This window comes from Heliangelus exortis, chromosome 28 (genome assembly GCF_036169615.1).
Source record: "Heliangelus exortis chromosome 28, bHelExo1.hap1, whole genome shotgun sequence".
Lineage (NCBI taxonomy): Eukaryota > Metazoa > Chordata > Aves > Apodiformes > Trochilidae > Heliangelus > Heliangelus exortis.
The window spans coordinates 261598-274213 of NC_092449.1; the positions used below are offsets into that span (position 1 = coordinate 261598).

Sequence of the window (12616 nt, forward strand, 5' to 3'; positions counted from 1 at the left end):
ATGAATCAAGTGCTCACTGTTTTGCACAGGTAGAGATCTAACACCTATGCACTAGAGGAGCCTGTCCTTCACTACTGCTCTGTAAGTCTTGCCCATGGATGTGATGAAAAGGCGGCATAGAACCAGGCCATTCATCTTTTTTCATTGGAAAGATCTTGCCCCTTATAACTGTCCAAACACTGCCATTAGAGTCCTGCATGTCCCAGTCCCATTCCCTCCCCATATTTTTTTAGAGGGTAGAAAATTCAACTTTCTGACCATGTTTGGGCTATGACTGCTGGTGCCTGTTGGCAGCAGCTGCCTTGCAGCAGTGACTCAAGCGACCACGTTTACTGCAGACCCACAGAGTGATGCAAAGAAGGGATTTGGTCTTCTTCAATGCAGGGGTGCTGCTTTCCTAACCAACTACCTGCTAGTGCTGTGACAGAACAGTAACCCCTTACCTTCTCCCCTGTCCTGGTTAAGTTTAGCACCTGCAAAGTACAGCAAGACATGCAATGAAGAGTATCCATCACGGAAGATGTGGTTGGTGCACAGTGGGAACTTAACAAGAACAGGGGAAGATCCTAAGGAAGTGCTAAGGAAAGTGAGGGTAAACACACAGCCATCAGCCACCAAACAAGAGCATTACCTTCATCATCAAGCGTAGGGTAACTCCTGGCTGCACGAAGATCATACTGGGTGTCATCCTTTTCAGAGGGAAGCTGGCTGGCTGAAAATGCAGCTGTTGGACCAACCGTTTTGACAGCCAGCAAGGCACTGCGCCCTTTCTTTGAGGGAGAGGACTTCAGAGCTGGATGAGAAGTGAAAAAGATGAAATTACCACCAACAACTATTGCCACACCAAAGGCACTCTTCCCTTCATAAGGAGAGACCTCTGCACTCTGACACACACACACACACACACACACACACACACACACACACACACTCTGCAAGTGCCACCTCCAAAGGGCTGAGCCTGAGTCAGGCTGCAGGGAGAACTGCTGGGTGGAGCATGAGCAGACTAAAACAAGCCATGGCAACACGAGGGCTTTGCAGTGACAACCCAAGGGCTTTGCAGCTCCCCAGCATTGGTCCATAACACAGCAGAAAAGCCTGCTCCAACTGTGACCCAGAAGCTTTCCATGTGGACTGAAGCAGCAGGACGGAGACAAGGCTCTGCCTCTCCCACATCACAAGGGCAACAGCTCTTGGACTAGGTACTTACAGGAATTTTTTCTAAACACCGTGTTGGTCATGAATTTGAAGAATCTCTCTGCATAAAAGCTAGGTCTGTGTACTGACACCGTGTCCTACAAAGGCAAGGAGCAATTGTTTAATTTTAAAATTATCCCTCAAGGCTGATTTTCTCTAACAACCAATGCAGTCTTTTTTATTCCAACATTTCGCACTGACAGAGCCTGATAAACGGAAAGGCTTAACTCAAATGATCTGATTAATGCTATAAATAAGCCTGAAGCATTGCCTTTGATTTGAATGCATTCGATTATATTCTTGCTGTAATTTTATAATGGATTTTGGTGATTTTATGCCTTTGGCAACTTCCTGGATCTTTCAAATATTGGCCTGATTACATACATGAAATTTCTTCTGGCTTTGCTGGCTGACATTCAAAGCACACCGGGATACCTTTGCATACAACATGGACACCAAAATTCAACCAAAAGGCTCCATACATTAAAAACGTTTTGCACTTTTTATTTAAAATGCTAAAACTGAAGCTGTCTCTGCTTCTGAGGTTTGACTGCTACCACGGGTTGGCATCTACACATTTCCTTTGCCTTGGTATTCAATACATGACACTGAAAGAGTTTCCACATCCAAGGTTGTTCTTTCATAAACATGCACCTGGCTGCTGCAGCAGACAAGGAAACATGTAGAGATTTATTATCAGCTTACTGAAGTGGAAACACACTCAATCACCAAAGAGAGCAAAGGCAAGGCTCCCCGACACACACACGAAGACACACGCCTGGTGTGTACAGATCCTGGTGTCGTGGGGAGGAGGAAGATGCCAGATGGGAGTAGAGGAGGAAAGCTGGTAGCACGACAGCTAAACATGTGAGGAGGTGGAGTGAGCAAAAAAATCTGATTGGGAACAAGCAGCACCACACCGCTGTGGATGCACAAGAGGCAAGAACTATTCCTTTCATCAGCTTCAACTGTGCCAGTTCAGGAACTATAAATAGCCAGGTAATCAGCACCAACTAGCATAAATGAAGCCAAGGCAGGTAATCCTGTTGAGGCCTGGGCAATTCCTACCTACAGATGTACAGACACTCACCCCATCATGGACAAGGGCCTTCCAGGTATGTTCTAGCTTCTTGATGAACCTAATTCCAGTGGAGAAGTGGAGAGAAAAAGAAAGAAACAGATTCAGGCACATACTCTGTATCTAAGCCACCTTTCATACTCCACCCAGGACAAGTCACTAAGCTGCTAGTGGCTCCTCCTCTATCTGGAGTGCAGCTTTCCTCCAGCCAAGAGAGGTCACCTGAGCACACCCACATTTTTGCCTGTAGGTCAGGACTGCCTGGAAACCCCACTGAGAAGGAGAAGCTGGGCTGGAAGAGGGGCAGAAAATCACCTTCCATCCTTGGAGATATGCTACCCACCCTAGGCAAAGAGACAGGAAGCTTCTTTATCAGCAACCTATTAGATCTTACAAAAATGGCTTTGTGTGTCACCAGCTGTTCTAAGGACAGGATAAAAACCCACAGCCCGTTCCTGCTTTCATTCAGTATTAAACCAGGTGTTAGCACACTTAAAGGACAGATGAGTGCTAAGTTACCTACCTGTATGACTGCAGGATATCTATTATTCCTACATGCAGCAGGAGACGCTCTCCTTTGCCATTCACTGCTGGGATTCCTCCCATCCTGCAGGTAAAACAAAACCTCAGTGAGGGCAGCCTCAAAAAGAGCAGTTGTTACACCCCTGAGACCTGCAGAAAGGTGGACAGCGGTACTGAAACATTAAGAAACACCCACCCAGTCTTGGTCCACAGAGCCAGAGAGACAGTCACAAGAGCAACCTGCAGCCCAAGAGTCACAGACTGGGCACAGGACAGGCTTTCGGCCGAATCCCCAACCTACAGCAACACCACTTATGCCAGTGCTTGGCTACATTGCTGTTTGTTAATTGCACTGGAACGACCTCAGGACAGTGTCAGGAATTCCAAAGATGAAGCAACAGAGAACAAACTCCAAGCTCCTAGGGACAGGCTGATCCCTACTTCCACTCCAGCATTTGGATGCTGAGCTAAAACTGAGCTAGTTTGGACTCCCCAGAGCATGGGTGGATGTTCAGAGGCTGTTACCTCCTGTCACTACAGCCTGGCCTGAGAGGAGAGATCACTGTGAGGATGGAGTCTTACAGAATTATTTCTTACCACGTTTCCCCTTTCCCACCACACTGCTTTACACCAGTGTCATCACTTCCAGGAGCGATGTCAGAGCTCACTCTGACAGTACCTACAGGTCTCACTAGGGATTTTCTACTCCAGCCTCCACCTTTGCCCCTCCCAGCAGCCCAAGAGAACCAGGTGTGCACCTACGTGTCATCTGTGTCTATGGACTCCCCCCGGGCAGCCCCACCCTGGATGGACTCCATGGCTGTGGAGTAAAGTGCCTTCTGCCCCACGGGACGCTTCTCATCCGACGTGCTGTGCGCTCCCTCCGACAGTCGCTCCCGTTCTTGCTGGTCTATATTATGAACCCCAAGCAGGAGGCTGTAGTCCATGATTTTAAAACTTTCCAATACCTATAGGTTAGTGTTGAGTTTAAGAACAAACACAAAACATCAGGCCAGCACCTCAAGTATAGCACAAATCCCAAAGCATGGAACAGCCCATGCACATTCCCACTAGCAGCTCCTTCACCAGAACCTGAACATTTCTGAATCAATGCTCAACTCTGGACTTGACTGCATACAGAGTGTGGCCATCCCACAATCAACCCAAAGGGATGAAGGCTTGCAAGTAACACTGTTACATCATGTATTGGCTGCACATTGCATAGAAAAAAGGTATTTAGTCCCCAAAGCCTAGCTACATGTGCAGCAGGCTGACACAGTTTGATGCACCAGGCAAAGGAACGCAACCTTAGTCCTCAGAGGCTGTCACCAGGTCCAACTCCACTGCTTTGCTTTCAGGGAAAAGGGCAGTAGAAGGGATTTGGCAATAGCAGATTAGTAAAGGTCACAACCATTTGCTCTTCGTCATACTGAAGAGCCACAGAACTTCATTAACCTGCTCCCCTTCTTACCAGACAGTCTCGTTGCAATGTTTTTGTCAATGCATTGAAGGTGTCTGCATCCAACATCAGGCCCTCAGGCATGTCTTGTATGAAGTCTAAATCCTTGTACGTAGGGCTGGACTTCTCTTTCTCCTTCTTGGATGCCCGGCGTTTATAAGTTGAGCCTTTCAGGTCAAATTTCAGATGCATTTTCACCACACGAGGCAGAATGTTGTTCATTACAACCACACGGATGTTTTTCCCTCCTGATTGCACACAGTACAGTCCGTAAAACTTTGGCAGCAGTGTCCGTGGGTTCTGGTTTAGATTCTGCAGCAGGGTGAGGGGAAAAAAGTATGGGAAAAGGTCACTTTGGCAGAAGACTCCTGCTGTGTTCAACACAAAGCATGTTCACAGATCCTGAAGCACTCAGACTGGCGTTTCTTCTAGAGATTTTCTGAACTTGATATGAGAGCTTACTGTACACATTTGACAAACTCTTGCATTTCAGTGGCATTTGGGCCTGTAAATACCACTATGCCTTGAATACAGGGAATGAGATGTACATAACTCTCTGGGCAAATACTCAAGTCTGGAAATTCCCTGCTTTCCCCATCAACAGCAGCTAAAAAAGGGAAACCAAACTGGAAGAGAAATAAACACCCTGAGTGGGAATTTCAAGTTTAAAAATAACAGCAATCTTCATCTCTTCACAAGAGTCAGAAATGAAGAGCTGTTCTCTGGCCCAGAATAAACCAGGGACATGGTATTTTTTTTTATACAAAACAACATCAATTTTCTCTTCCTTTTCCAGAATTGCTTTATAAAACACAGCTGGCCAGAGAGCACGGATATCCTGCTCAGCTATCATGTCCTTTTTTAGGCAGCAGTATTATTAGGAATGACATGACAGGCATGATTTGCTTGTTCAGCTGTGGGAAAATTTGGAAAGGAAACAGAACATCTCTGCATGCTATGAAACAAAAGGCAGAGCTGACATTCTCTGACAGAATGCAGTAGCCCAACCATATCACAGTTTCATGCCCCTCCTCATCTCACCTATACAGGTGAGCCCTCTTTGAGTGTTCTGTTCAACATGGTGCAAGCTAAAACCAACTGGCAGACAAGACTAAATGCAAACAGCACTTCCCCAGCTTCTAAGTAACTCGACACCACTCTCTGACTCCTTTTACATGGGATGGGTTTCCCAAGACTAGCAGAGAGATCATGTGTAACCCACAAACACTGGAATGCTACAACAAGCAGCACATACTCTGCACCAGCCAGGTTAAGTTCAGTTGAATTCATTACACTGGCTGCTAGCCAGGATAACTGCAGAGTTCAGGATACACTGCAGCTCCATTCTTACTCAAGCCCTTACACCTGATTCACTACATAGATTAGGCAACAGGCAACACTTTTTGAAAGCTCATTCTGTCCAGGAACTTGGCTGACACTTGCAAAAGCAAGCAACTGGCTGTGAGTTATATACAGACACTTAGACACTGCCTTTCTTTGGCAAATTTTCCCTGTTAAACACTGAGCAAATATTTTCATAAAACCAATGCCTGACCACATAAATCAAATCCACTGCAACATGCATGCAGATGGGGCAGTGTTAACACTGCCTGCCATTACCTTCTCCTCAGTATCTCCACAGCAAACAAACCCCTGGTTGGTTTGAACTGAAATTCAGCTCATTTACAGAGCTGGACCCATTGACCTGTCATGCAGGAAGACAGGTCCTGGTTTACACGCTAAAATATTGGTTTGGTTTTGATTTACTATTTGTCACCACAAGGAAGTCCTCTGGATCTCACTATATTGCCTTGCTAGCCTGAAGATTTAGGCAACAACTACTGGCAGACTGGCAGCAGCTTTTAGCCTTGTACAGGACAATCAGCAACGACCTTCAGAGCAATTCTGCTCAACAGAGAGAACTCTGTTCAACCCAGGGACAGTAGTGTTTTCCCCATAACCCCATGGTGGTTGTGTTATTGCAGTCAACAGTCATCCCCAAAGCCAGGCCCAGGCAGATGTACAGTGCCAAGCAAAGAATGACTGACCTCTGGGGAATGGACACCCAGAAACACATATTTAGGAAGCCACTTTCAGGCCAGAATATGCCTACAAGCTATGGCACAATTATCTGCCACAAGTGCCATGCAGTTTGCAAATAACTGGCAGGATTTGTGTTTCTGTGCCTGGCTTTGTGTTAACAGTGTCCGTAGCTCAGGGTGGGCAGGCCACAAGAAGTCCAGGTGTAGGACCTGCTCTGTGCCATGCTTTGGCTAGAAAAGCTGCCATGACAAACCCAAGTCAGGTCTGAGGCGCTGGGTGATACCCACCATGTAGTAGCCAGGAAGGAGCTTTTGTAGGAATTCAGCTTCCTTGTGCATCACAGTTTTTATGATGAATTCATCGTCACTGGTAACATAGAAGAGGGAGCCACTGGCACCAGGGTTTGACAGCTCTATGAGAGGCTCATTACACAGGGAGTACTAGGGAGGAAAAAAAAAAAAACAAACAAAAAAGATGATGCTTTTAGCCCCAACTCATTGCACACGGAGTTCTACCCCATGTAGGGCTTTCCCCAGCACACTGTTGCCTGTGAGATTAAGGGGTAGCAAAGCTTAAGTGAGAGCTATTTTCATTATAGGTTAGGTCAAAGCTGATGGACAATTTGCAACTAGAGAGAGAAATTGCAGTTCAGAGCATCCCAACTGCTCAAAATCAAGTTAATAATCTGCTTTCAGTAACCTCCAGGCTTTATAATGACATCTTCTCTTTTCCCCTTGTGTGTGTAGCACATTCAGCCTCCTTTCAGTGCAAGTGCAGATGGAAAGATAGGACTTTAAGAGCTGTAACATTCTGCTCAGCATACCACATATCACCATGCTGGAGGGAACAGAATGCACTGGCTGTTCTCTGCAGCCTCCTTTGGCCTTGTGCTCCCCTGTTACAGTTACATGTCACCCCCCAAATCCTGCCACACACACACACCAGAAGCATTGTGCCCATGGGAGAAGAGAGGCATCAGCACTGTGTGTGCACAGCAAGGGACACTGCAAAGGGAACTGCACTGGGAGGACATTTTGAGGCATCAATGTACAAACAGCAGGTCCTTGATGTGGCTAGCAACAGGAAATAAAACAAAAGAAGGAGCAAACAGGCTTATGGTACCAACCCCAGGTACCAACCCCAAGGAGCTGCGTAGATGAAGTGGGGTCAGGGCTGCATCAGGGGAGAGCTGCCACAGCAAGAAGTAAGATGGGAGATAAGGGAGATAAGGTATGTAATGGACATAATCAGAGCAATAAATTAAATACTCATCATTACATACTGAAAACAGCTTTCAGCACTGCACAGATTAATGATCCAAGACTTTATCTTATCTCATGCATAATTAAAGGCATTTGCTGCTGTGGCAGGCTAGAGAGAATAATAAGAAGCAGAAGCAACAAATCAGAGCTATGACCTTTGCAACTGAGGCAGTCTCTTTGCCTCACCCAAGTTTTGAATCGTTCATCATATCAGTCAGCATTGTCTTGGATGGCACAGATGGGGACCACTGTTACTGTCAAGCTGTGCAATGGCACAGATTTGTTTCTACTTGTAGGATTTCATCTACAATTGCCCCTACCTACAGGTGAAGTAAAAAAAAATAAAAATAAAAGGGCTATTAAAAAAGAGGGAGGGACGAACACTTGTGTGGATATGTTCCCTTCTCCGGTACAATAAATGTCCTTTTTCTAGAGAGCAGGACATCACATATGTGCAAGGAGCCACATTCAACCCCAGACTATTAGGGTTATTAAAAATACTATTAAGCATTTTAAAAACTATTATGTATTTATAGGTATTTTTTCCAGCTATGAGGAGCTTTCTGAGAAAAAGAACAAGCTGTATTTTATGCTGTCTTGGTAAGATTATTAAAATAACTACACTCACATAGCTCTCAAGTGAGTATACAGGGAAAAATCCCTGGCCTTGTCCTCAGAGCCCCAAGGGACATTAGAGGGTTGCACCCAGCAGAACACCACTCCTTTTGCTTGTGAACACAGTAGGTTACTGCCACCACAAGCAGCAGAGAGGGAACCCCAGTGCATAGTTTACACAGCACTCACTCTGTGCAGATCATTTCCTTTCCCTCCAGTGTAAACCAGCAACTACCTCTTAGCAAACAATGACTTGAACTAAGTGGTGCTGGTCTTGCTGGGACTGTCACTGGATCTCCTCCAAAACTGAACAGTGTCTCTGAATCCACAGCCTGTTCCCACTCCTTGTTGGGATAAGAATGATTCCTCAATTCTTTTCTGCCCCATTTCAGGCAAGAATTGGCAACAGCCTTGATTTAGGGGCAATTTTTTTGTATTACTCTCAATCATTTCACATACAAGAGGAGAGAGAAATCCACAAAGATACCCATACCAAATAATCATCTGGACGAATCCCAAAGAGTTCTCTGAAGTACCGGAAAGCCACTGGTGCATAGGTCTTGAACCTGAAGTCAGCGTAGTGATGGGCAGGGGTGAGGTTGCTGCCTTCACTGCACAGAACAGACACGAGGTGAGGAGGGCCTCTGTGCTACCATCCCCCAGATACCTACAGTCACATCAAGGCTCCTGTGTACTGAAGATGAACTGAGCCTTGCAAAAAGATGTCTGAGGAACAACAACAACAACAATCTTTCTTCTCTGGAAGGACAAGAGAAAAATAAGCTTCAAATTATCTGCCAAAATCTATTTCCAAAGAGCACAAGGAACCACCACTTGCCAAGTGGAATACATTTCCACAGAGAATATAGCTTTTATGAGCTTGGTTTATTCAGAGCTAAAGAGCTCACAAAACAAGCTTCTTTCATCTCAAATGTGGTATAATTTTGTGGAAGAAACTCTATGTAGAAAGGTAGAAAGAAAAGCATATAGGAAGGCTAAAAAACCAATACTGCATCTGACACTGGACTTCCCTGCAAGCAGTGCACTGAAGAATCTAATACCTCCCACTGTTATGTTTGTATGTAATGGATGCATATTCAAAACATTCAAAGCATCCAACCCTGTGATCTAATGACAGACAGAAACTCTCTTGAAAAATCAGTGAGTGGAGAAGAAATAATTCACTCTGTCTCCTTTACCTTGGGAAAAAAATGCTCTCTACCACGTAGAAGTCCTGCATCAGGACATCTCTCTCTGGCTTGGAGCTCAGATTGCCAACTGTATATCCAATCCCTAGCTGGATGGCCCCCTTCAGAGTGGATGAGGTGGTCTAGCAGAAAGAAAAGAGCAGTCAGTGAGCATTTCACAACAGATTATAATGATAACATCCCCTATACTACAAAACAGTCCTGTCTCTGACTTCTATGGGTTGTCTTGAGCACTACACACTGCTAAACAGGTTCATCCAGCTGATGAAGAGACGGATTAAAGCTTCCAACAGAAGGTTTGCCATTGCAAGATTATGCAGTACAAGGATGCTGCATAAAAGCTACATCAGTTTGGTGGCTATTAACAATCTGAACCAGGGAAGCTGGGTTGGGCTCTTGCAGACCTTGGGCCCCAGCTTCTCTTCTGAGCACCCATCCCCACTTGACAAAACCAAACCTTTTTGTAAGTGGTTTCACCAGAAGCATCAACACCTCGATGGCCTATCTTCTTTCCCTGTGATGGTCCCTGCAAGGAAAGAACATGGCTAAAGCCCAGAGTAGTGGCTGACAAGAACAAGCAGAGCAGCACAGGCACAACCAGACTATCATGACTGGAAAGGACAAGAGGGATCACTCTTTACAGCTAGAGAAAAATCTGTGAAGTGCCAACAGATGTAATCTGCACCAGCAAGCCTTAAACAAGGCTCTTTGAGCTATACATCCACCCCTCAAGACAAGAAGTTAACCCAAACCACTCATCTGACACCCACCATACTAACTGGGCAGAGCCCTCAGCAAAGGTGCTGAGCTCAGGACAGATCCACTCACCTCCCAGCTGCTGAGATTCTGCAGCAGTTGTTTGACTGCAGATTCTCATTGACTTAAAATAGTGATGCATTAAATCAAACATTGTGATAAGTTTATTCTTAAAAACCCCATGCCCTCAGGTGTCACGCCAATACCTTGCGCTTCACTGGAGAAACAAGAGACAGATAAGAGGGAGAACACAAGCCTGCTCCTGTGTTCACATGGAGATAATCCACTTAAGCAAGATTTCATTTGTTTACAATCCAAAGGACAAGCCCACACAGGGCGAACTGCAGTAACAGTTCTTCCTGAAGTTTTGCAAACAGTTTACAGAAACACTAGAGGACTTTGAGCATTGTAGAGTGAGAGCAAACCTCCTCCTATCCCATTCTCTTCCTCCTTCTTTACCTCCGAGTCTGCCTGGGCCTTTTTTTTTTTTTTAACTGATCCAGGAGGAAGCAGCTTGTGGCTCCACTCTTCATAATCATGTTTTGTGAAGTTGGACACAGCTCCTCTTGCAACCCCCAGGTCACCCAATGCCTCTACATTGGGGCAATGTTTCCTCTACTCCCCAGCTCTCCTGCCACCCCACCACCCACCCAAAACTACTGGTGAGTCAGAGATTTTTAGGGACTATTTCCATTAAAGAAAAGTAAAGGCTTTCCTCTTAGAAGCATGCAGAAAGATCCAAGGTCATTTCTCAAGAGATAAGATTATGACTCTCTCTCAAGTGCAACACAGACCCAGCTCTCAGACCCAATGTCAATTTGACAATGTACAATTTTCTTCAGACTACAGAAATTCTTTGTGTTTTAGCTTTTAATCAAGAGATTGCAGCTATTTTTGGTCAAACTGCCTGTACTTCTGGTACTTAGGGGCAGTCTGATGTCTCCTTCAAAAAATCTATTTCCTAACTCTGTCTCAAACATTTAGCACAGCCAGGCTTGCTTCTGAGAGCTCCTTCTGAAAGCAGATGTGATTAGCAGTACAGCTTATCCTTTCCATATAGCTTTTGATCAGCAAACTGCATCCTATTACACCCAAGCTCAAAGCTGCATTGTCCTGCCTCGCCACATGGCTCACCATCATCCTCTCAAAGCCATTAACAGGCACAGGTATTGGTTAAGAGATTACCATTATATGAAAAGCAGCAACAGAAGTCTATTCCACAGCCCCTTGCTCTACTGATGACTGTGTTTCCAGGGCATGAAAAAGTGAGACTATTCATGCATTGAATAAAGCAATCAACTTTCACAGAACTTGAGCTTCTACTATGCACGTTTCAGGGGAGACAAAAAGAATCAAGTGTCATATTCCTGGCAGTTTTACAGGAAGCTTTTGTTGTTCATGTACATAAATGCTCATTATCCCAGGTGAGTAATGTAAAGAGGTATGTCAGAAAGTTAGATCAAATGAAAATCATTTGAACATGGTGCTCTACACCAAGAGTGTGGGCTTCAGGGGAATAGCTTTCAGACAGAGATCCTCCTACTAGATTCCATGCTGCCAACTGTGAAGAGTTTTCCTCCAGAAGGTGACAGTGATTCAGCTACCTGCAATGTGGATTATCTGTGGGAGATCAGTCCCCTCAAGGTGTTTCCTTGCTCACTGGCTACACAAAGAACAGACTTCTTGATGTGCTCCATGAAATGCAGGTGAGACCCAATGCAGAGCCCTGGAGATGCCTGAATATATGGATTGTCTATTTATCACCTTCAGGTTCTGGAAGGTGTGGAAGAGGTGCCCTCAGCAACTTACTTATAGACATCATGGATCACACAGCTAAAATCCCTTTATATCCCCTTTGTGATTGTAATGATGCCAACACAGGGACTCCATACGCCTGTAAATAATTTTCTTTTGCTCAAATAACAGATATACAATATTTCAGTAGTCTTAAATGTGTTCTGAAATCCAGCTTTGCTCAAAGAAGTCAGGCAGAAGCATTTTCTAGAGCTCTGTGTTCTCATTTCCCAACATGGGTTTTTCAAGGCCAGCTTTACGTGTCTCACCTCAGTGATGGCTGCCTTCTTCAGTGCCAGACCTGAGGAAAGAAGGGAAGGGCATCAGTAAAAGTAGGGACACAAAGAACCCCCCACTGACAAAATACCCCACTGCTTTGTTCTTTCAAGCAAGCTGGAAAGCCTTTGAAAGCAGCTGGTTTTGCTCAGTTTTCAGTTTCACTCGTGCAGGAGTCTGAAGCTATAGAGGTCACCCAATTTTATAATCAGAAGCACAAAGATGCACAATTTTTCCAAGCAATATTTTTTTCCTAGAGCCTTCAATAGTGAGAGTTCTTGTAAATCCCTGATGCACTGTAAATAATTGGTCCACATTCCACTGAACAGTTGGTTACATACAGAAGCCCAAAGAAACACTTACAAAGCTGCTTGCCAGCCACTCAGAAGGCACTTGACAAAATATA

General features: G+C 45.1%; 1 protein-coding gene across 20 annotated transcripts in view; it reads right to left on the bottom strand.

The window, feature by feature from the left end:
- Positions 1–12616, bottom strand: part of PIP5K1C (phosphatidylinositol-4-phosphate 5-kinase type 1 gamma) — a 45813-nt gene that overhangs the window by 10826 nt on the left and 22371 nt on the right. For 13 of the 20 annotated variants that reach the window (XR_011722829.1, XR_011722828.1, XR_011722831.1 and 10 more), the window contains exons 2-13: positions 12204–12235; positions 9842–9910; positions 9376–9506; positions 8670–8787; positions 6587–6739; positions 4269–4568; positions 3560–3765; positions 2799–2882; positions 2288–2336; positions 1211–1295; positions 632–793; positions 444–473 (exon numbers count right to left, since the gene is read on the bottom strand). Coding sequence is in view for 16 of the 20 variants with exons in the window: in XM_071728130.1 (XP_071584231.1) it covers positions 444–473; positions 632–793; positions 1211–1295; positions 2288–2336; positions 2799–2882; positions 3560–3765; positions 4269–4568; positions 6587–6739; positions 8670–8787; positions 9376–9506; positions 9842–9910; positions 12204–12235 (1419 nt within the window). In the remaining 4 variants the exon portion in view is untranslated. Of the gene's footprint in view, positions 1–443; positions 474–631; positions 794–1210; positions 1296–2287; positions 2337–2798; positions 2883–3559; positions 3766–4268; positions 4569–6586; positions 6740–8669; positions 8788–9375; positions 9507–9841; positions 9911–11325; positions 11450–12203; positions 12236–12616 lie in introns of those variants that run through there. The other 7 variants (XR_011722830.1, XM_071728127.1, XM_071728128.1 and 4 more) reach the window with 2 other exon arrangements.